Here is a 24,494-nt window from a genome sequence, read left to right as displayed (position 1 = left end):
TCCTCTCCCTTTCTCTCCTTGGCTAAGCTGTTGCCAGGTTCTGCCAGTTGGCCTTCCTAAATCTCCGTCAGTTTATTTATTTTTGTCTCCACTGCCACTACTTTCACTGATCCCGTCATCCCTCAGGTGGATTGCTGCAATGGCCTCTACATGATCTTCAGGTTTACCCCGTCCTAATTTTCACAGTCACCTGAGATTTTAAAAAAATGCAAACAGAAGATTTCCCTGCTTCAAACTTCCATAGTTCCTCATTACTCTCAAGATAAAGTTTCAAACATCTCAGCCCAAAGAACTGTCTTAATTTTGCCACAACTGAAATCTGACCTCCCTCCACCCCTGCCCCAAGTCACTGCTTCCAGTGGGAATGGAGAGGAGGCTGCCTTCTTTCCCATGCTTCAAACCCTTCTCTAAATCCCCCATACTAAATCATTTCTTTTCGAATGGCTGAGCCTGGGTGGCTCAGCTGATTGAGCACTGACTCGGGTCATGATCTAAGGATGTGGGATCAAGCCCCATGTTAGGCTCTGTGCTGGGTGTAGAGCATGCTTGAGATATTCTCTCTCTCTGTCTCTCTGTCCCTCTTCCTTGCTTGTGCATGCTCTCTCTCTCTCTCTCTCAAATAAAATAAAAAGGGGCACCTTGGGTGGCTCAGTCAGTTAAACATTCAACTTTTTTTTTTTTAATGTTTATTTTTGAGAGGGAGAGAGAAAACAGGGGTGGGGCGGAGAGAGGAGACATAGAATCTGAAGCAGGCTCCAGGCTCTGAGCTGTCAGCACAGAGCCTGATGTAGGGTTCGAACTTGTGAGCCATGAGATAATTGCTTGAGCTGAAGTCGGACACTTAACTGAGCCACCCAGGTGCCTCAGCATCTGATTCTTGATCTTGGCTCAGGTCATGATCTCACAGTTTCTGAGCTTGAACTATGCATTGAGCTCTGCGCTGACAGCACAGAGCCTACTTGGGACTCTCTCCCTCTCTCTCTGTCCCTCCCCTGCTCATGTACTCTCTCTGTCTCTCTCAAAATAAATAAATAAACTGGGGCACCTGGGTGGCTCAGTCGGTTGAGCGTCTGACTTCGGCTCAGGTCATGATCTCACGGTTTGTGGGTTCAAGCCCCGCGTCAGGCTCTGTGCTGACAGCTAGCTCAGAGCCTGGAGCCTGCTTCAGATTCTGTGTCTCCCTCTCTCTCTGACCCTCCCCTCCTCACGCTGTCTCTCTCAGAAATAAATAAAAACATTAAAAAATTAAAAAAAAAACAACTTAAAAAAAGCCAGCAGTTAAAAAAAAAAAATAAATTTAAAAAATTACTTCTTTTCCTCTGGGGTCCAGCCTCCTGTCCTTCCTCCTCTGCAATGCTTCGGTGCTCATTTATGGGCCACTCCCTGATGCTCACAATGGCTTGGGCACCTGTCTTCCTGTTTACCCAAGCTCGGCTGGGCAGTTTCAACATCAACATGCTCCATCTTCAAAATCTGGGCGCCTGGCATCGTCCCTGGCACATAATGGATGCTCAACAAGTGTTAACATAATTGACACCTGACACAGTGTGCTCATAATGAGCACTTTAATTTCCTTAACTCCAAAGAGTAATTAACCAGATGTTCTGGGTGCCGATTCCTAGCCAAGTACTGGTATTAGGCCTGGTTAACATGACAAACCTAGCCTTTGCCCTCGAGGTGCCTAGAGATTGGCTGGTGGAGACAAAGGCAACCTGGTGATTTTAATGAAAAGTGAAAAGTGTTCTTGGGGTGCCTTGAGCATCCCATTCTTGATTATGGCTCAGGTCATGATCTCGTGGTTCATGGAATGGAACCTCACGATGGGCTCTGCGCGGACAGTGTGGAGTCTGCTTGGGATTCTCTCTTTCCCTTTCTCTGCCCACCCCTGACCTTGCACTTGCACACATGTGCTCTCACTCTCTCTCTCTCTCTCAATAAATAAACTTTAAAAAAAATCACAACTTAAAAAAAAAAAAGTAAAAAGTGCTCTGATGGAGTAAATCCCAGGATCTGTTGAAGCAGGTAGGAGAGGCACAAAATCTAGATTCCAGTGACCTTGAATCGGCGCCTCTAACCAACTCCACATTCACATTCATGATCCACATGCTAAACTCTGTGAATGGCCTGTGACGCCTGCAAGCTCCTTGCCCTCCCTCCTCTTCCATCTCTTCTCAGGACATCTACTCTTGGGTTAACAAGAAGCCATGAGGCAAGAATGTCCTCACAGTCTTTTCTTCACTCTTCCCATGTGACCTGTACCCACACCCGTGCTTCTCTTTTCCTTCTCCTTCTCCCAGAACTCTCCGTCCGTCCGTCCTGCCTCACTCCACCCACTGCCCCCTTCTCCCCTGTATCCTCCACTGCACTCTTTATTTAGCATTTTTCTTGTTAACTTACTCAATTCTTGCCTAGCCTAAAGCAAAATTAAGCAAAAATGAAGACAAAACCCATTTACCTCAACCCCACATCCCCCTCCAGTCCCCTCTCTGGTTTTCTCATTTCACAGGAGAGCCTCTTAAAAACACTCAACACTCTTTTCTCTTCTCCCACTGACCGTTCACTCCTCAACCCACTGCAATTTGACTTCTTCCTCCCCTGCCACCTGTCCCCACAACACCGCTCCCATCACTGTACCCAGCGTCTCTAACCTCCTCATCACTCAGCATAAAGGGTGTTTTGTTTTTATTTAAAAATTTTTTTTCAATGTTTTATTTATTTCAGAGAGAGAGAGAGAGAGAGAGAGAGAGACAGCGTGAGCAGGGGAGGATCAGAGAGAGAGGGAGACACAGAATCTGAAGCAGGCTCCAGGCTCTGAGCTAGCAGTCAGCACAGAGCCCGATGCGGGGCTTGAACCCATGAACTGTGAGATCATGACCTGAGCTGAAGTCGGACGCTTAATCGACTGAGCCACCCAGATGCCCCTAGAAAGGGTGTCTTAATCTTTTGCTCACTTGTCCTGTTACTGCAACAACTAACTCCACTGACTATTCCTCCAGGTCAAAATGCCCTCTTCCCTGAGGCGTCTCCACCATGGTGTCTTCTCTTGGTCTGCCTGCATCCCTGGCAGCTGTCTCCCTCTGCTCCATCTTGGCTTCCCAGTGTCTGTCACATTGCATATAAATCTTCAGTGAGTCACCTCAAACATGGTTAGGAGTCTCTCCGCCTGACCTCCAATCTCACTGTCAGCCATTCCATTAAACATGAAACTCAACAAATAGTGGCAGACAAATGTGTCCCCTCCTTAAGCTAGGCCTCTAGGAATAAATGTGAAAAAGACACAGTTCGGGGGTGGCACAGAGTCCTGTAGATAAGCGACTTCAGCTTCAATAGTGTACTAAGTGCTATGACAGGGTAAGCACCAGGAGACTTTGGGAATGTGAGCAAGAGACATCTAACCCAGCCTTGGTTGGGCTGGTGGCTGTTTCAGAAGGCATTCCAGAAGAGACACCATCCAGGCTGAAAGGCTGTGATATGTGGCCAGCCAGGTGAAGACGTGATGAAATTGTATTTCAGGTAGAGGAAATAAAATATGCAAAGGCTTAGAGGTGAGAGAGTGTAAGGCATATTTAAAGAATTCAGGTGGGAGGCAGTACAGGGCTGTGGTTAGGAACACGGACACTAGAACTCCATGACCTCCCGCCTCCTGGCTGTGTGACCTTACACAAAGCATTTAACCTCTCTCTAGGCTTTAGCTCTCTTGCCTGAGAAGAGGTGATAATACTTCAAAGGGCCAACATAAAACTTAGCTCCCATTTTCATTGCTGAGACCATTCAGTGTGTCTGGGGCACAGTATGAAGATGGAAGTGGCGAAGGATAAAACTGTGAAAATCGGCAGAGGCCAGAGAATGAAGAGCTGCATGTGCTGTGCTACAGGGTCTACGCTCGATCCCTAGGGTCATGTGAAGGTACTAAAGGGTTTTAAGTCAAGAGTGACAAGAAAAGATTTTGTTCTAGAAATCTTTTGACTGCAGTGTAGAAAGTTGATTGTAAGGGGGCAAGACTGGAAATGGGGCACCAGTTAGGAGGCTGTTCCCCTAATCTTGGCCAAAGAGTCTGGTGATAGTAGGGCTGGAGAGGAGCAGGCATGCCACATAGGTAGAAGCGACAGGACCTGGTGACTGGCACTGGAGGGTAAAAGCGGGGGAGGAATCAAGGATGCCCAGCTGACCTTGCTTCCTACTTTGCAGAGAAAATAGGGCCCATTAGGTGCACCTCCCTTTGCTCCCCTCCATTCTCAACCCTACTATGTCAGCACTCAGCCCTTCCATGGGTGCTAGAGTCTGCCCCTCTATCTTCAATCTTTCCATCTTTTTGACTTTTTTACAATTTTTTGTGTTTGTTTATTTTTGAGACAGAGAGAGACAGAGCATGAGTGGGGGAGGGGCAGAGAGAGAGGGAGACACAAAATCTGAAATAGGCTCCAGGCTCTGAGCTGTCAGCACAGAACCCAATGCAGGGCTTGAACCCATGAATGAGCTCATGACCTGAGCCAAAGTCAGATGCTTAACCAGCTGAGTCAATCAGGTATCCCTCTTTGTTTTTTTAATGTTTATTTAATTTTGAGAGATTGAGAGAGACAGACCACAAGCATGGGAGGTGCAGAGAGAGAGGGAGACACAGAATCTGAAGCAGGCTCTAGGCTCTGTGGTCAGCATAGAGCCCAATGCAGGGCTTGAGCCCACGAACCGTGAGATCATGACCTGAGCCAAAGTCAGAGTCTTAACCAACTGAATCACCAGGCTGCCCCATTCTGACTTCTCTTAAACACCTGCTCAATTTTCACCAACCAAAATCAGTATGTAAATAATGCCTTCTTTGATTATCTTTCCTTCAAGCTTCTACCCTTCCTCCCTTCTTCACCCCCAAATTTCTCTAAACAACATGAGTCATACAAGGCCTTTCATTTTTTTTTTTAAATTTCTTAAATCTTTATTTATTTTTGAGAGAGAGAGACAGTGTGAGCAGGGGAGGGTCAGAGAGAGAGGGAGACACAGAATCCAAAGGCAGGCTCCAGGCTCTGAGCTAGCTGTCAGCACAGAGCCTGATGCGGGGCTCGAACCCACGAACGTGAGATCATGACCTGAGCTGAAGTCAGCCGCTTAACCGACTGAGCCACCCAGGCACCCCCATACAAGGCCTTTCAAACTTGGCCCTGGGCTAACCTCATCTCATCTTCCCAGGCCCTTCCAGGCCCTCTGCATTTCAATGCTACTCTTCCATCAGAAATGGCCAGCTTTCTTTTTGCCCTTTGGCTACTTCCCCAAGACAACCAACGACCCTTGGTTCTGTGGTCCCACCCATGCCACCTCTTCCCCTACTATGCTGTAAAGCTTAACCATCCATCCCACTAGAGTGTGAGTTCCTCAAGGGCAGGAGTTGGTCTTCCCTGTCTTTGTGTCCCCAGCGCCTGGTATAATGCCTGGCACAAAATAGATGTTTAATACATGCTTCCTGGGTGAATGAGTGAAGAAGTCAGCCTGCGCCTGTTTTAGATGGTTATATCTGAGTGTCTATGATATGTAGGTCCATAAAACTACCAGCTTCCCAACGCTGCCATGTGCAGGGTGGCAGAATCTTCAACCAAGAAGGCCAGTGCAAAGTCTATGAGGCATTTTACAGCTATGACAGGAAATAGCAATGTCAGCAACAGTGTCATCTCTGGACACTAAGGACAGGGATTCAGTGCCATGAACGGTCAGTTAAATTGTAATTGGAGCGAACTGTTCGTCTGCAAACCATAATGTTCTTTAGCTGCACAGCCAAATGGCATTCAAGAAGGGGAGAGATTTTTTTGAAATGTCAAAGAAATTATTTCCAATTTGGTGCTCACAACCAGAGACTCTAATGATCAGTGGAAATGAGAAGCAAACAAATTAGCACTAATGGAAAATGGCTTTTGGAAAAGAGGATTTAATTTATAGTCAACTGATCATGGCATGCAGTATGCAGTAAAAGTCAGCCTCACCAGCTTGATCGTAAGAACCAGAGCACACATGGAATGCCAGAGAAAAATATACGTATGCCATCATGCTTATTGGAATCTCTCTGTAAGTGGCAGCCAATTAAAATAGTCATTATTTTACCTTGGAGAGAAAATGGTCTGAAAAAAATCAAAGCACGTGAAATTAAAATCCGGATTAGGAACCACGGTCCAAATTGGTTTGTTTGTGGACTTTTAACCTTGGCAAAGTCTTCTGCAAGGACGACAAACCTACTTTGTCTTCAGCCCAGAGTGGGCTCTTTGTTTTTAATTTCCTTTCCGTTTTCAGAGGTGATTAATAAATCTGGACTCACCCATAAATCATTTCTATAGCAGACAAATGGTTCTTCTTCATGCAGGGAAACTAAGATCACAAAATCTCAAAAACCCCAGCTATTGTACTAAGTCAAAAGTCCTTAGTGACAAATGAGCAGAGGTATTAAAAACCAAAAGGTCACCTGGTCTTGTTTCTAAATAAAATTTCTCAGAGGGCTTTCTTTTCCTAAATCAAAGACACGTTCCTAAAAGCAAGAAGCCTCTAGAGCATGGGCTGCCAGCCTGGCTCCCTGTCCCCAGATGGCCTTGGAGAGAAGGCAGTCACTGTCCCCTGTTCCTGTAGTCTCCATCTTTAGAATGGAATAGAGATCTCCTCCCAGGGCTCCCTTCCCAACTCCTCAGTCTCAGTGCCCCATTCAGAAAGAGAGAGGGAGGGGAAAAGAGAGACAGAGAAAGAAACATTCTCCTTCTGACCTCAGGCCCATCCAGAGGGTGTCCTGGCCTTTTACTTCTCCCTCAGGGCACATGTACTACAGTTTGTCACTTCTTTCTCTCACATTCCCTTCCTTCTGCCACCCATTCATAACTTCTTCACAGATCCAACCACCCATCACTTCCCTACAGACTCCATGTGCCCCATCTTTTCCCTGGTTTCCTTTCCCTCCATTCTCTCCCCAGAGACCACCTTTCTCCCATCTCCCTCCTATGAAACCCTCCGCCTTCATCCCCTTGCCAGATCTACCCTCATTCTCTGCCCAGACCTCACTTTTCCTCTCCTAGATCACTTCTGCCTCTCTCCTCCGCTCCACAGACCTGCCCTCATGCTCTCCCCACAAAACATTCACTCTCTAGGCCAACCGTCATCTTTCTACCCAGAGTCTCCTCACTCCTGCACTGTTCTGTGCTTCATCTTCTCTGACCTGATTTCCTATCCCTCCTTGCATCCCAGCCTCTTTACTCAGCCCTCAATGGTCTTTGCTCCCAACCAGCAGCCTCCTCCACCCTTAGCTTCTCCAGTTGCTCTGCCTCCCCTCAGCCTGTCCCTAAAGTTGGCTCTAACCCAGGTGCCACTTCTGCAGAGCCCTCCCAGGTAGAGGCTGTTTATATTCTTACACCCCAAAAGTCTCAGGATTGGCAGGGGGGTTGGGGTCTCCTCACCCAAGCCCAACCCGGTTCCTTATTCCACCTCTTTCTTGTAAAAACCCTTGCTCGTTTGAGGGTCATGTTATTCTGCTGTATTGACCATTATCCCTCCTCATATTCATAGCATCACATACAGACTTCAGAACTATGTACTTAATTCATCAAGTTTGGTACCTAGTCCAAAGGGGGTCTGGCCATGTGAACATCTTGACTGCTCTCTGTATTCCACTCCAGCCACCCACTCCCATGGGCTGCATCCTGGACCTTGCCATCAGCTGGACCTACTCAACCTTCATTACTCCACTTTCTGATCACACCTCTCTCATTCAACTATTTCTAAGATATGGGTTCTTTGACTTCACTGGGACCCCCAGTCCATAACACTTTTATACTCTCTCATGCAGTTTAGGTTCTAAGCTCTATGGTCTTGACCTCTTGCAGGATCATCCACTTCCTTTGTCTTTCCATTTCACCACCTGATGAAACCCAAACCTGGATTGATTCAACTAACCTCTCTGCACCCCCCACCCGATGGCTGAATATTGTTGGGGAAGAATGCCTATCACACAACCATGCACGCTGCTGCTGCTACTATGAATGGCCACTGACCTCATGTCTCATAACTGCGTAGAAATCTGTATGCTGCCTCAGTCATCTTGCTGCTATTCTTCGCTCACTGAGACTACTTTAATCTTTCTTTGCTCTTCTCAGACCTTCATCTCCCATCCCACTCTTACTGCCTGATACCATGTCTCCATTTCACAGAGAAACTAGACACCACCAAACAAGAATTTCCTCAGCTTCCTGCCACCAAACCTACTAATGTACTTATCTCTCATGCTTCCTTCTTGTCACAATGCAAATGTCCCTCTGTTTTTCCCAGTGAATGTCTCCACCAATGCTTTGGATTCCCTCTTATTCCTTTTCTGGGGGTGCTACTTTCTCAATTATCTCTGTAAATTTATCTTTTTTTCCTTTTGCTGGGTCCATGCCAAAAGCATTTCTCTTATCTGAATAAAAACCTTTGTCTCCTTCCAGCTATTGCTTTTTTTTTTCTCGGAAAGAGCCAAACGTCTTGAAAATGTACTGTACAGTCTTCACTGCCTCACCTTCCCACCCACTTCTCAACTCACTGTAATCTGACCTCCATTCCACTGAAACTGCATTTGCAAAGGCCACCAACAACTTCCTTGTTTCTAAATCCAGTAGATTTTTTCAGACTTCATTTTACTTGATTAGTCATCAGCCTTCAATACTTTCCTGCCTTGGCTTCTGAAACACCACACTCTACCACTGATTATCTTACCATTCAGGACACTTCATCTCCACTAACTTTGCAAGTTCATCTTCCTTTGCAGACCCTAGACTTGGGAGCTTCTCAGGACTATGTCCTAGGCCTTCTTCTCTTCTTATTCCTATATATACTCTCTGGAAAGCCCAACAAATCCATCCATCGGTGTGGCTGATGTCTGTAAGGCACCACAGACCACCACATTTCTATTTCTCGTTTAGACTTATCTTTTTTTTTTTAATTTTTAATGTTTTATTTATTTCTAGGAGAGAGAGACAGCATGAGCAGGGGAGGGTCAGAGAGAGAGAGGGAGACACATAATTGGAAACAGGCTCCAGGCTCTGAGCTGGCGGTCAGCATAGAGCCTGAAGCGGGGCTTGAACCCACGAACCGTGAGATCATGACCTAAGCGAAAGTCGGATGCTTAACCGACTAAGCCACCCAGGTGCCCCTCGTTTAGACTTATCTTGCAAGCTCCAGTCAGGCATATTTCACTGCTGCCTGGACACTTCCATTTGGATGTCCCGCTGGCATCTTAAAACTCATCAGCCCCCAAACTTACCCTCTCCTAAAAACTTTGCTATCTCTTCTTTCTGTTTGCTCAAGCCAGGAATTTAGAAGTCATTCTTCATTTCTCCTACTTGCCCCACGAGGCACCAAGTCCAGTTCTTTTTAGCTCACAAGTGTCTAGGGAATCCATCCCCTCCTCTTCATTCATGCTACCTCTCCATTCTTTAGGCCACCATAATCTTTTCCCATTACTGAAACAACTTCCTAACTGGTCTCCCTCCTTTTCTCAATCCCCAATTCATTCTCTGCATTGATCTTTTTAAAACGCAAACCTGATTGTTACTCTGTTGTATAAAGCCCTTCAGTGACTCTCCACTGTCCTCAGGATAAAGTCTGAGCTCTTGTGTTTATAGGTATAAACACACTGGAAAATGTTTACCATTTACCTATAGACTCAAAGCTGAGCTTGGCATCAAAGTCCCCCCACCCCCACCCCCGGATCGGGGCCTAACTGTTCTTCCAAGGTTATTTTCACATTAGTATCTCCTCTGGCCAGAAGATGCTCAAGATTTCTGGCAGCACCCCTCAGTTTCCCCTCTTTGAGCACCTGCAAGGAGTCCTTTGTCTTCCCTATCTCCACAAGTCTTTCAAGGCCCGGCTCAAGAGGCCTTGCCATCTTTGCCATAAATGCCCTTCAACACTTTCTGAGCCCCTAAAATCCTTAGGGTCTACCCTTCTGTAATATTTATCCCTCACACAGAATTACAGTTGGTTCATGCATGGTTTTTCTCCCTCTCCATTTAAGATGTATGGAAGTCAGGGCCAAAAGCTTAATCTTCACTAGAGCCCACCTACATAACAGGTGCTCAATAAATATTTGTTAAATGCATGGATAAATGCAAGAAAACTGTACTCTCTAGCCCTTTTGCGCCCCCCACGAACAGAACATTCTCTAGAGTCTCCCCCTAAAGCACCACTCCCCTGCCTACCACTCACCCCACCAACCAGAATATCCCTGAACCAACTGGGTGGAGGATGGGCTGGCGCACATCCTAGGCCGTTTTGTACGGTTTTCTACCTCCAGCCCTCGGAGCTGCGTCTGGTAAAGGATGGTAGAGGTAGATGATGTAAGTCAAAGGGCACTGTCGTCCACCTCGTAGGACAAGACACGATCGGGAAGGAGACCTTCCCATTTCCACAAAACCGCAAATCTCCCGCAGACCCTCTTACCTACACTGGAGGGCGGGAACTCTTTCCGACTGGCGTCGGCTAACCAATACCGAACCCAGATTATGAGAGCCAGCTAATGGCTACGAAGCAGAGACAGAACGGGGCGGGGCATGGTTGCTAGGGCCGACTAGTGCGGTGAGGCGAGAGGCTACAGGACTCGGCGGTTGTTAAGACGGGAGGTCACAGAGCACGGCTCAGGGATTGGGCAGCGACGGGAGAGGTGGGTGGTGATTGGGCGGTGCCCAGGAGGCTCAGGGGTGAGGCGCGGTCGCGCGAGCAGGAGTTCCGGCGGAGGCCCGTGCTGAGGGCTGGCGCCTTCACCATGGCCTCGTCTGAGCTGGACTACACCATCGAGATCCCGGATCAGCCCTGCTGGAGCCAGGGTATGGAACGAGGGTTGGGTCCAGTCGTGGGGAGGTAACCGAGCGAGTGTATGGGTCGCGAGCACAGCTGTGGCTCCGCCCCTCTCGCGGCCCCGCCCTCTCGCGACCCGCCCCCTCATGGGATCCCGCAGGTCCCAGACTTTGTCGGGCGCACAGAGCCCCGCCCTCGTACAAGCCCCGCCCCCAGAGTTGTCTTCGGGTCCGAGCCCCGCCCCTTCCCTGCGGCCTGGGCTTTGTTGAGGGCTTTTTCTGTGTTTTCGGTCGGAGGTCTCCCGTCCGTGCCCTCGTTCTCTCGCAGCTGAGGGCTGCTTAGGACAGGGGCTTTCCGGATTCGTTTGTTTGGGGTCAGACTTCCCACTTCCATCCTCTCTTCGGTGGTTGTGGCTGGAGGACCCACCCGTTATTTTCCACGCGCTGTTTTCCCCGGGGGTCCTTGCAGAAACCCGGGACACAGGACTCATCCCTCCCACTCTCGTTCACAGTGGCTACCGAGCAGTCTCTGCTGTCAGGTGCAAGTCGGTTCAGATCCTCCCTTTAGTAGTTGGGTGACCTTCGGCAGTTTCCTCATCTGCAAGACAGGGCTACAGATAGTAACCTCCCTCCCAGGACTGTTACACAACTTAGGTAATTTGCATAAAGCACCCAGCATTGTGTCCGGCATGGAGTAAGCATGGTGATTAACATTACTCCTCCCTAGAGTCATATCAATAAAGAGAGGTGTGTGGGAGGCTCCACAAAACGAGTAGTAGCCCGTAGAGCAGGCCTGGGTCCTTGCAGTGAGAGTTGGATTGGGGGCCCAGAGAATGGAAAGTCTGGCCTCCACTGGGAATTTTGACAGAGGAGGCTTGAAGTACTGAGGCCAGCATGTCTCTCCCTGCCTTAGTCCACATGGCCTTTCTGCCCTCCAGTCTCACTGCCAGCAGCTCAGCCTCTCATATGGCTACCACAGTGATCTTTCTTAATGTAGAGGTTTGCTTTTATCACTAGTCTGCCCAAAACCCTTCAGTGGCTCCTAATTGCCCACAGGATAAATCAAGTCCAGGTTCCTTAACATGGCATTCAAAGTCCTTCGCAGTTTAGCAGCCCCTGCTTATCGCTTTGATCACTGTGTCCTTCCACTGTTCAATTTAAGTTTTATGTTCTGGCAACACAAATTGCTTATGATTCTCCACACACTTCTTGCTTCTCTGCCTTTGGTTCTGCTGTTTCCTCTGTCTGGAATGCCCTTTCCCCTCTGCCGCCCCATACCACCCCTCGCTTGTCCTTGACCATTTCATCATTGAAGGCTTAGCTCAGATGTTGCCTCCTCCAGGAGAGCCTTCCCAAGCCCCCTCCCATAGCATCTGTGTTACTTGGTTGGGGTCTGGGAGGAGAGGGCAGCCGCTAGGCTCCCAAAGGGCAGATGGCTCTAGACCAGATGTGTTTCCTTACAGCTGGGTATATTGGCATAAGGCTCTTGGTCTTATGGATGTAAAAAATGCTTTTGAAAGGTTTTGGCATCAGGGGGAGGTGAAACCAGTTAATATTGCCCTTGGAGGGCCGCCAGCCATGAGCAAGGGTGGAGCCGCCTTTCTCGGTAGGCAGATGATCTCTCTCCGCCTACGTGGGCAGCCTGCTGGTCTCGGTTCACAATTCACTTCTACCTCCTACTGGCTCTATGGCTTTGGCAAGTTATTGAACCTTCCTGGGCCTCAGATTCCTCCACTGTAAAATGGGAATTGTAATAGTGTCTGCATCACGGGATGCCACGAAGATAGTAACTGGGTGTGTGTGCCTGGCATGTCGGTTTATTTCCTCTATTAGTGGCTCCCCTCACTGCTTGAGGAGCCTGGATCCTAGGGGGCCATTTAGTCCTGCATCCTTCTATGAGTGTGAGGGTGTTCTGTTGCTTCAAGACCCTTCCCTGACAGGATGCTTCCTCCCAAACATTGTGGCCCGCTGTAGGTGACTGGGATTGTTAGAAAGCGCTTCCCTTTCTTGAGCCACAATAGGGCTTCCTGTCATTTCTGCTCTCAATTCAGCATTTGTTGTGTCCTGGCCATGGGTTAGTTACTGGTGCCTCAGAAGTGACTCACACACAGGCTCCAGGAAGCTGTGGTTTTGGGGAGGAGTGAGGGTTTATAAGCAGGTGGTTTCACAATGTTGTGGTGCTTGCAGGGCTAGAGGGCCGTGGTGGGTACAACACAGCAAGGTAATCTCTCTTCCTTTGTCTTCCAGAGGTCAGCTCAGGGGGCGCCTGGGTGGCTCAATCGCTTGAACATCCAACTTCAGCTCAGGTCATGATCTCATGGTTTGTGAGTTCGAGCCCTACATTAGGCTCTATGCTGTTGGTTCAGGGCCTGCTTTAAATCCTCTGTCCCCCTCTCTCTCTGACCCTCCCCACTCAGGCTCTCTCTCTCTCTCAAAAATAAACACTTAAAAAAAAAAAGAGGTCAGTTGATGCCTTCCTTACTTCTCTCTTCTCCAAGAGAAATACCCTAGGGCCTTCAGCTGTCGCTTCTCTGATGTGGTCCTAAGAACCTCCTCCTTCTGATGGCTCCTCTAGATTGGCTTCTGTTTATCACATCTTTCCCTCTCAAAGTGCACACCCTAGGGCTGAGCTGGATTGTGGGACCCGCTCAGAAGGAGGTCACAACACCATGATTCCCTGAATCTGTTTCCCATCTGCAGAGAGCTCCTTCCAGGCCGACATGGCTTCACACAGGGATACTCTGTGGGGATCCTGGAGATTGTCTTTCTTTTGCATTTACTGTTTAATGGTGGAGAAGTGTGTAGGACAGTCATATTTGAACATCAAAACTGCAGTGCCCGGCACTGCGGCGGCTTAACAGGCGAGCAGCTGCCGCTGGTGCATCAGTTAGCTAAAAGGCAGCTGCGGGCCTGCAGTTGTTCCGTGCCCAGGCTGGGCAGCCCAGCGTCCTTCTGCTGGGAATCCCACCGGCCAGTTTCCGTGGCTGCCCATGCCAGGAGGGCAGTCCGCCTGGTCCTTTGCTGAAGCCGCTCCCTTGGCCTGGTATCTCCCTGCGTCCTTCTTCTCTGACCAGTGATCCCCTGCCCTCCTAGTACTCTGCTCCTATCTCATTTCCTTGGGGAAGGTTCTGTTCTCTGGGCTCTCGTAGCAGGGATCCCGGTCATAGTGTTTTGGATAGTTTTGCTCACTGTTGTGAGGGCCTGGCAAGATGAGGTGCCAACTAGGCTGAATGGAGTCACTTGGCAGCTCTGTGGGCCTGAGCCAGAGATGCTCTGACATCCCAGGCTGGGGCTACACTGCCCTTCCTCCCAGCCAGAGAGTGGTCAGCCAAGTCCCGCCCCAGGGCCCCTCCTCGGCTTGCTGACAGCCTAGCAGGCCTTCTTAACGGCACTGTATTGCTCTCATGTTCAGTAAACATTTTCAGAAATAATTGATTCACAGAATCTGGACAAGGGGCTCTCTTAAAGTACAAGGAAGGCCTTCGGAGTTCACAGAGAGAGGAAGTGATGGCTGTATTGTAAGCCCAGGCTTTATTGTGAACCTGGTCTTCTGCTAAGCACTAGCAAAAAAAAAAAAGTAGGTAAAAAAAATGGCTACTTAACCTTCAGGAAACTTTCACTGACACCCAAGAAACAGTTCAGAGTGGTTTTGAACATCTTGGTGGGCCCCAGGGGTTGAGGTGGCTTCCTGGAGAAGAGTGGCCTAAGCTGGACCAAAAACTTCACAGGGCTGATGGTGAGCAAAGGGTGCAGAAGTAAGGGCACTGGGGAGGCCTGAGGTGGCCTGAGGAGAGGCCTGTCACATAGGAGAGGAGTCAGAGGCCTAGGTGAAGAGTGAGTTGGAACTTGATCCTCTCCTTGCCTGTGGGCCCCCCGGAGGGCACCTTTTAATTTTTTGTTTGTTTGTTTGTTTTTTTGAACAGAAGAGTTTATTTACAGGCACACCCTGTTTTATTGTGTTTTGCTTTATTACCCTTTGCAGATGTGAGGTTGTTTGTTTTTTTTTTTTTACAGATTGAAGGTTTGTGGCAACCTTGCATCAAGTGAGTCTGTGGGTTCCATTTTTCCAACAGCGTTTGCTCATTTCGTGTCTGTGTTGCATTTTGGCAATTCTCATAATATTTCAGAAATTTTCATTTTTATTTTTATGGTGATCTGTGATCAGTGATCTTTGATGTTACTATTGTAATTGTTTTGGGGCTCCACAAACCCCAACTGTATAAGATGAATGTTGTGTGCGTTCTAACTGCTCCACTGACCACCATTCCATCTCTCTCCCTTTCCTTGGGCCTCCTTATTCCCTGAGACACACTATTGAAATTAGGCCAGTTAATAACCCTGCATCGCTTCTAAGTGTCAAGTGAAAGGAAGAGTCATGAGTCTCTCACTTTAAATCAAAAGCTAGAAATGATTATGTTTATTAAGGAAGGAATGTGGAAAGCTGAGACAGGCCAAACACTAGTCTTCTTATGCCAAACAACCAAGCTGCAGATGCAAAGGAAAACTTCTTGAAGGAAATGAAAAATGCTACGCCAGTGAACGCATGAATGATAAGAAGACAACCATATTGCAGATACGGAGAAAGTCTGAGTGATCTGGATAGAAGATCAAACCAGCCACAATACTACTTTAAGCCAAAGCCCAATCCAGAGCAAGACCCTAACTCTCTTCAATTCTTTGAAGGCTGAGAGAGGTGAGGAAGCTGCAGAAGAAAAGTTTGAAGCTAGCAGAGGCAGGTTCATTAGTTTGAGGAAAGAATCCATCTCCATAACGTCAAAGTGTAAGGTGAAGCAGCCAGTACTGATGTTTGAAGTCACAACAAAGGCATCCAGAAGACTTGGCTAAGATAATTAATGAAGGTGACTACACTAAACACATTTTCACTGTAGATGAAACAGTCTTATATTGGAAGAAGGTGCCATTTTGGATGTTCATAACTACAGAGAAGTCAGTGTCTGGCCTCAAAGCTTCCAAGGACAGGGTGACTTTTGCTAAAGGCGAAGGCAGTTGATGACTTTAAGCTGAAGCCAGTGCTCATTTACCATCCCCAAAATTCTAGGACCCTTCAGAATTATGATGAATCTACTCTGCCTGTGCTTTATAAATTGAACAACAAAGCCTGCATGACAGCACATCTGTTTACAACATGGTTTACTGAGAGTGTCAGCTCACTGTAGAGACCTACTGCTCAGAAAAAAAGATTCTTTTCAAAATATTACTGCTCATTGACAATGTACCTGGTCACCCAAGAGCTCTGATGGAGATGGACAATGAAATTAATATTGTTTTCATGACTTGATAACACAGCATCTATTCTGCAGCTCATAGATCAAGGAATGACTTCTACTTTCAAGTCCCATAATTTAAGAAATACGTTAGTAAGGTTATAGCTGCCATAGATAGTGATCCTCTGTTGGATCTGGGCAAAGTAAATTGAAAACCTTCTAGAAAGGATTCACCATTCTAGATGCCATTAAGAATATTTGTGATTCATGGGAAGAGGTCAAAATAGCAACATTAACAGGACTTTGGAAGAAGTTGATTCCAACCCTTATGGGATGACTTTGCGGGGTTCAGGACTTCAGCAGAGGAAGTAATTGCACATGGGGTAGAAAGAGCCAGGTAACTAGAATTAAAGTGGTGCCTGAAGGTGTGACTGAATGACTGCAATCTTGCTGATAAAACCTGAACAGATGAGGAGTTGCTTCTTACGGAAGAGCCAAGAAAGTGGTTTCCTGGGATGAAATCTCCTCCTGGTGAAGATACTGTGAAGACTGTTGAAATGACAAGAAAGGATTTAGGATATCACACAAACTGAGTTGATAAAGCAGTGCCAGAGTATGAGAGGATTGCCTTCAATTCTGAAAGAAGTTCTCTTGTGGGTAAAATGACATCAAACAGCATTGCATGCTACAGAGAAATCTTTCATGAAAGGAAGCGTCACAGATGCAGCAGACTTCCTTCCTGTCTTCTTTTAGGAAATTGACGCAGCCACCCCGGCCTTCAGCAGCCACCACACTGACCAGTCAGCAGCCATCAACTTTGAGGCAAGACCCTCTACCATCGAAAAGATTATGACTCACTGAAAGCTCAGATTTCAGATGATGGTTAGCATTTTTTTAAGCAATAATGTATTTTTAAAGATTTTATTTATTTTTTAAAGTAATCTCTACCCCCAGTGTGAGGCTCAAACCTACCACCCTGAGATCAAGGGTTGCATGCTTTACCAACTGGGCCAGCCAGGTGCCCCAGCAACGAAGTGTTTTTAAATTAAGGTATGTACATTGTTTTTTTTTAGACATAATATTAGTGCACACTTACTAGACGACAGCATAGTGTAAATGTAACTTTTGTGTGCACTGGGAAACCAAAAACTTCACTTGACTCACTTAATTGTGATATTCGCTTTATTGGGGTTGCCTGGAAATGAGCCCGTGATATCTCCAAGGTATGCCTGTATTTTTTTAATCATCATCTCTTTCACACATTATTATTATTATTATTTTTTAAATGTTTTTATTTATTTCTAGGAGAGAGAGAGACAGTGTGAGCAGGGGAGGGTCAGAGAGAGAGGGAGTCACAGACTGAAACAGGCTCCAGGCTCCTAGGTGGCAGTCAGCACAGAGCCCGACGCGGGGCTCAAACCCACGAACCGCGAGATCATGACCTAAGCGAAAGTCGGACGCTTAACCGACTAAGCCACCCAGGCACCTCTCTTTCACACATTAATAAAAGCCCTTTCTAATTTGTCTGCTCTGTACTAGGTGCTGTGCTAGGCTCTGGATTTGAGCTCCAGACCTGGTGGACCCTTTACAGGCTTCCCTTCTCTGAGGTCTCTGGGGTTTTGTTGCACTTATACTGTTGACCATGACCTGCTCACATGCCAGGCCTGCCAGGAGCACTTCTCATGATTTTATTAATCACAACCACCTTGTGAAGTAGGGAGCACTCTTATGCCATTTTACGCATGAGGAACAGAAACCTGGGGGAACTGAAGTATCTTACTCCAAGTTATCCCAACTTTCAGCTCTGGAGCTCCACTCTGAAACTAGCGCATGAAGATTTTAGTTGCCATTAGTGAGTGTTGCTTGAATACAGTTCCATTTCTAGGAAACAATTAAGGACACACACAAAGGGGTGTCCAATAAAGTCTTTTTATAACAGCAAAAATTGGAATATCATGTCCAATAATGGGAAATTGTTCACCATAAATTATGAAATATTCTACATTCGCTCTGTAGCCACTAAAAAGAGTGGTGTAGAAAAATACAAACTGACAGGGAGAGATGTTCACAATATATTGCTAAATGGAAGAAAACAGATTACAAAACTGTGATTCCAACTTTACTAGGTATTCATATTCCCCTTTTCTATAGTAAGCATGCATTCCTCATATAGGGATAGTATCTTTGATTTACTGAACTCTTTCTTTGTGCCAGGTACCGTGCCAAGCCCTCTATTGTCATTAGTATAGTTAATCTTTGTATTGTTAGCCCCATTTCACAGATAAGGAAATTGAAGTTTAGAAAACTTGCTCAAGGTCTGTTTCACAGTTATTTGTGGCAGAGCTACAGATTTGAACTCAGATAAGGTCTTATTTTATTTTATTATTTTTTTTTAAGTTTTTATTTTAATTCCAGTTGGTTTACAGTGTTATATTAGTTTCAGGGGCACAATATAGTGATTCAGCAATTCCATAGCTCCTGGTGCTCATCAGGATTTGTGCCCTCCTGGTGCTCATCAGGATTTGTGCCCTCCTTAAGCCCCATCACCTATTTCCCCCAGCCCCCCAGCCCTCTCCCCTCTGGCAACCATTGGTTTGTTCTCTATAGTTAAGAGTTTGTTTCTTGATTTGTCTTTCTCTCTTGAATTCAGATATGATTTTATATAGTAAGTACTCTTTAAAAATTTTTTATTTTTTTTTGGAGAGAGAGAACACGTGTAAGTGGGGAAGGGGGCAGAGGAAGAAAGAGAGAATCCCAAGCAGGCTCTGAGCTGTCAGTGCAGAGCCCTGTGTGGGCCTCGATCCCACAAACTATGAGATCATGACCTGAGCTGAAATCAAGAGCTGGATGCTTAACTGACTGAGCCACCCATGCAACACTGTTATATGATTCTTTTTTTTTTTTTTTAATATTTTTATTTATTTCTAGGAGAGAGAGAGAGACAGCGTGAGCAGGGGAGGGTCAGAGAGAGAGGGAGATACAGACTCTGAAATAGGCTCCAGGCTCTGAGCTGGCAGTCAGCACAGAGCCCGACGCAGGGCTCGAACCCACGAACCGCGAGATCATGACCTAAGCGAAAGTCGGACGCTTAACCGACTAAGCCACCCAGGCGCCCCTGTTATGTGATTCTTGATATTGGGATCATGAGTTCGAGTCCCATGTTGGGGGTACGGTAACTTAAAAAAAATATATCAGAACTGTGAGAATTTAGAAAGTATTTCTGGGGAAGTAGAGGAAACAGTATCTTTTTATTCTTTGCATTTTAAAAAGAAAACATATAGGCTCTTTGCATTTTGATTCTGGCTTACAGATAAAAAGCACATATTGTGTCACAGACCCTTATGCCTCATCAGCCTTTCCTTTTTCTTCTCCACATGCCTCTGGGATATACACAATCTAATTTATGCTTCAGTTTTATCACTTGAACTGTTGTACAATATTTGTAATTTTTGTATTATTGGTGTCAATGTCATTTTGTTGAGAAGTTCTAGAGGACAGGGAGCCTGTGAGATTAAATTGTTTTGTGGGTGCTCAAGAATTGCCAGGGTTGAAAAGAATACCTCTGGCTTACCAAGGGGCTAAAGTAACATTTTGCAATGGTCATATGTTTATTTTTGAGAGAGAGAGAGAAAGAATGCACAGTGGGGGAGGGACAGAGAGAGAGGAGACACAGGATTTGAAGCAAGCTCTGTGCTGTCAGCTCAGAGCCTGATGTGGGGCTCCAGCCAACAAACTCTGAGATCATGATCTGAGCTGAAATTGAGTCAGTTACTTAACTAATTGAGCCACACAGGAACCCTGCAAATCCTTTGCCCATCTTAATTGGGTTGTCTTTTTATTGTTGGGTTGTAAGAATTTCTTTGTATATGCCGGATACAGGACCCCTATCAGATATATGATTTGTAGATATTTTCTCCCATTCTGGGGCTTAGGATTTTCACTAAAAAATGTTTATTTAGGGGTGCCTGGGTGGCTCAGTCGGTTAAGCATCTGGCTTTGGCTCAGGTCATGATCTCACGGTTTGTGGGTTTGAGCCCCGGTCGGGCTCTGTGCTGACAGCTAGCTCAGAGCCTGGGGCCTGTTTCACATTCTTTATCTCCCTCTCTCTCTGATCCTCCCCTGCTCACGCTGTCTCTCTCTGTCTCTCAAAATAAATAAAACATAAAAAAATTTTTAAAAAATGTTTTATTTATTATTTCTTGAGAGAGAGAGAACAGGGGTGGGGCAGTGAGAGAGGGAGAGAGAATCTCAAGCAGGCTCTGCACTGTCAGATCAGAGCCCGCTGTGGGGATTGAACTCATAAACTGTGAGATTATGATTTGAACTGAAATCAAGAGTCAGATACTTAACTGACTGGGCCACTCAGGCATCCCTTGTTATTTTCACTTTGTTGGTGTCCTTTGAAGTACGCATGTTTTAAATTTTGATGGAGTCCCAATTTATTTTTTTTTTCTTATTCCTTGTAATTTTGTACATGTCCAAGAAACCATTGCTTAGCACAAGGCCACAAAAATTTACTCCTGTGTTTTCTTTTAAATTTTCTAGTTTTAGCTCCTACATTAATGTCTCTTGATTTTTCTTAATGTATTATTGAGTATTTTCAAATGATTAAACATTTTTCTCTCTTAGAAGTGGAATTGCTATGTCAAAGATCGAATGTTTTTGAGACTTTTGATACATATTCCAAAATTGCCCTTGTCCCTGTCATTTCCCTCTGCCTTCCCACCTGTCTTCTGCTGTTCTGGTTTAGGCCTTTGCCATCTCTTGTGTTGCACATGACAGTAGCTTCCTGTCTGTTCCTAATGGACACTGCCCATGCAGCGGGATAAGTGTGGTGGCGTGGTGATGGCGGGTGCTGTGACAGAATAGAGGAGAGGCATCTAACCAGTGTGGTGATTTGGGGTGGGGAATGAAAAGGGGTTGGGGAAGGCATCAGGGGAGACTTCCTGGAAGCAGTGAGCCGACTCAGCAGGTGGAGTGGGCATTAGCAAAGCATAAACACAGAGCAGCAGCATCCTGGGCCGGGGAATGAGGGGCATGTGCAAGGTCCTGGAAGGCGGCGCCAGGGTGGCATGGTGGTCCAGAGAGATGGACGTTGCTCTGCCACTTCTCGGCTGCGTGTTCTTGGGGAGAGGGACTTACTCTTCTGCGTTTTAGTTTTCTCATCTATACAATGGGGACATTAGTAACGGACCCCTAGAATGGTTGCAGGAGCAAATGAAGCAGCCTATGTTGGGGTTCTGGTTGTGGTGGCCAGTCCCTGAGGAGGAGCAGGTCGAAGAGAGGTCAGTACTGGATCTGTTGATGTACAGAGGCAGCTATGTGTACACCTTTGGAGCTGAGGTGAGAGAGAGTTGGCTAAGACTGGGGGGTAGGGGGCACCTAGGTGGCTCAGTCAGATGAGGGTCCGACTTCGGCTCAGGTCATGATCTCGCAGTTTGTGAGTTGGAGCCCCACGTCAGCACTGCTGTCAGCACAGAGCCCACTTCGGATCTTCTGACCCCCTTTCTCTGCCTCTTCCCCACTTGTGCTCTCTCAAAAATAAACATATGAATAAATAAATACAGACAGACAGACAGACTGGGGGCTTGGATTTTGTTACGCAGGGTGCCGGCTGGGATAGTGGTGACAAGCTGGTTTCTAGACCACTTGGGTTTTGGATTCCAGTTTCACTGCTTATTGTGTAACCCTGAGCAAGTCATTTATTATCTCTGTGGCTTAGTTTTCCATCAGAAAAATGAGAATAATAACAGTGCTTTGTTCATGGGATTGCTGTAAAGATTAAAGGAGTTGATATATAAAGTGCTTAGAGGGTGCTTGACACATACTGTGCTTTTCCTGTTATCATTATTGTTTTTCTTGGTGATGGGGGGGTGGGGGTAGGAGCTGGATGGAGATGCGGAATTCCGAGAGGTCTGGGATGGTTTAGGAACAAGGTAGATTTGATTGCCTGTGCGGGGTCATGGAAGTCTTGGAGTATAATTGAGAAATGCAGCCGGTGCCTGAGTCTTGGCCCTGAGGGGCAGCCGCCAGAGGCCCTGAGATGTCAGCCACAGGAGGGAGAGGGTGATATGGCCAGTAGAATGACCATAAAAGGAACAGGGGCTTTTCTAAGAGGATGGAGGAATCGTGATCTGGATGGGGCAATAAATAACAATAGCCATAACAATTACTTTTATTACTCTGGAAAGGGCAATGGATAACAAGAAGAATGCCAGCTCTTTCTCCTTGGATCCATCCTTCACTTCGCAGCCACATGTTCATTCCAGCACGTGTCTCCCGAGTGCCTGAATGGGCCGGCCACAGGGCTGGGCACTGGGGCCTGTGGGGGTAAGCACGACACACTCAGTGCCTGCCTTTACAGAGTCTGCTGGCCAAAGGGAGAGATAGACATTAAGTAATTGTGCAAGTTATTGATACAGATTGGATCGTGCCACTTCCCCAATTCCAGAATCATCATTTTCTCTCTACTGCTATGGAATAAAATCCCGACTCGTATGCATGGCTTGAAAGGTCTTGCGGGATCAGGCCCTCAGTCCTGCTCCTGGCAGCTCTCCTAACCACTGTTGCTCCTCCGCCAGGCTTCTAGCCCCCCAGGACTGCTTGCTGGGCCTCGGAACCAACCACAGTATCTCCAGAGCCTCCTGCCCCCGCCCATGCCCTATCTCCACCTGGTCACTCCTAGCGGGCCTCAGGGCCAGCGTGACAAATGTGTCTTCCTCTGGGAGGCCTTTCCCAGTCTCCGTTATTCTCAGCCCTGTGGCCGAAGCACCTTGGACCTCTGTGGGCTGTAGCACTCGAAATATAGAATCAGGAGGGAGCTTGGCTCTGGTGGGAGGAACTGAAGGCTCCAGTTAGGAATGGGTCCCAGAGGGAGATTGTGTCGGGGGAGTGGGCATGCCTGCGGGCAGGAAGAACACCTGTGGCTTAGGGGCAGCCTGAGTGCCTGGCTGGAGGGGAGGGGCCGGTTGCCTCCCATTAGGAGTAGTACGGAATGGTTGGTCTCTGGGAGTGGGCAGTGTGTTCAGGGTGCCCGTATTCTGAGAGTTTCTTTATGCAAATGCCTATCTGGAGGAAGAGTCATCCCTACCTGAGTCAGTGAAGCCAAGGGTACCTGTAAAACCTGGTGGAGCAAAATGGAGTTTCAAATCGAGCTTCGGGAGGGGGGCAGGTCGGAGGCCCGGGAGAGGCCGTTTGAACCTTGTCCAACTGGGAATGCACCAATGCCACTGGTGGGGGCTGGCCTTAACTTCAGGAGGCCACCAAGGGGTGTGACATTCCTTGGCTGCCCTCTCTGTATTTGAGATAAATGCCAAAGCCCTTTGCCAGCGTCGTGGTGGTGGCATAGGAGGAGACCGCTGTAGGCTGGGGGAGGGGAGCCTATGCTCAGACAGCAGCACAGAGGTAAGGGGGCCTCCCTGGGGCAGGTCTCAGACATCTAGTTCCTGGGCCTCAGAGACTCAAAGGCAGGTCCAAATGGGTGGCTGTTGATTGCTACCCGAGACTGCTGCAGCCTGAGCTTCCTGGGGAGTCCTCCCCAGCAAGTCCTCCCCAGATATGGCCTCCCCACCAGAAGAGCCAACCAGTCGAAGAGCTGCTGTGACAGGAGATGGGGACACCAGGCCAGGAAAGGGGGTAAGAATTTTTGGAGTGGCCCGAGGTAGTTCTGTAGGGCCTTCTCCCTCATCAGAGGTCAGGCCGGCCTCAGGGGGGCCGGGGAATGCTGGCACGCGTCAGAAGGGACCGAGGCGCCCGAGCTCCCGCTGCAGGCAGAGGTGCAACCCGGCCCGGGATCCCCGTGGGGGCGGGCAGTTACTCTCTGGAGGCCGGAGTCACCACGCCGGAGAGCAGGCACACTGAACTTCTCAATCACATTAATTTCCACAGGAAATTGTTGTCTTCCTTTTGTCCAAAGGTTAGTGATTTATATTTACCATCCTCTTAACTAGCCTTGAAATTTACTGTTGCTGGGTCACCACGGCATCCATAAATCTCGAGGTGGCAGCTGAGTATCGCCAAGTGGCTTGACACTTGGAAGGGCACAGCCTGGCCCTTTTGGGAGGGCAGATAACTAGTAACGGACAGTCCTCGCACAGAAGTCCCTTGACTGGGTGGGTACTTGCTTGGCAGGGGGAATGAGGTGAGGTCTGGCCAACAAGATTGCAGGGAGGCCTCTTTGAACGCAGCCATAGAAGAGGCAGCTGGTTTGTGTCTTCGCACATCACCGAAGGAGATAGGCTTCTAGTCGTGCATGGTGCTGGTGGCACAGGAGGGCTCAAGTGGCTTAGTTAGGTTGGGGAGCAAGGGTCAGATTCCCAGCTGTGTACTTCCTGTGTGACCTGAGACCAGTAACCTAAGCACTCTGTGCCTCAGTTTCCTCATCTGCAATAATATTCCTCATAGTGTTGTTATGAGGGTTAAATCTCAATAAATATTGGCGGTTATTGTTCTCTGGCAGGACAGCGTGGTGGATTGGTACGGGCCC

The 24,494-nt window shown here is 47.5% G+C and overlaps 2 protein-coding genes across 6 annotated transcripts in view; one reads left to right on the top strand and one right to left on the bottom strand.

The window, feature by feature from the left end:
- ARMH1 (armadillo like helical domain containing 1) overlaps positions 1 to 10,665 on the bottom strand; it is a 48,868-nt gene extending 38,203 nt beyond the window's left edge. For all 4 annotated transcript variants that reach the window (XR_013332105.1, XR_013332106.1, XM_077752072.1 and 1 more), the window contains exon 1: positions 10,432 to 10,665. The gene's annotated coding sequence lies outside the window, so the exon portion shown is untranslated. The remainder of the gene's footprint in view (positions 1 to 10,431) is intronic.
- A 14-nt stretch (positions 10,666 to 10,679) lies between these two features.
- Positions 10,680 to 24,494, top strand: part of TMEM53 (transmembrane protein 53) — a 19,981-nt gene continuing 6,166 nt past the window's right edge. The window contains exon 1 of one of the 2 annotated variants that reach the window (XM_077752077.1): positions 10,680 to 10,814. In XM_077752077.1, the coding sequence (XP_077608203.1) occupies positions 10,754 to 10,814 (61 nt within the window). In that variant the 5' untranslated portion in view covers positions 10,680 to 10,753. Of the gene's footprint in view, positions 10,815 to 14,809; positions 14,828 to 24,494 lie in introns of those variants that run through there. The other variant, XM_077752076.1, reaches the window with a different exon arrangement.

Source organism: Crocuta crocuta, unplaced genomic scaffold (genome assembly GCF_008692635.1).
Source record: "Crocuta crocuta isolate KB4526 unplaced genomic scaffold, BGI_CrCroc_1.0 scaffold367, whole genome shotgun sequence".
Lineage (NCBI taxonomy): Eukaryota > Metazoa > Chordata > Mammalia > Carnivora > Hyaenidae > Crocuta > Crocuta crocuta.
Note: the sequence above shows the minus strand (reverse complement) of the source record. Positions and strands in the feature narration are given on the sequence as shown.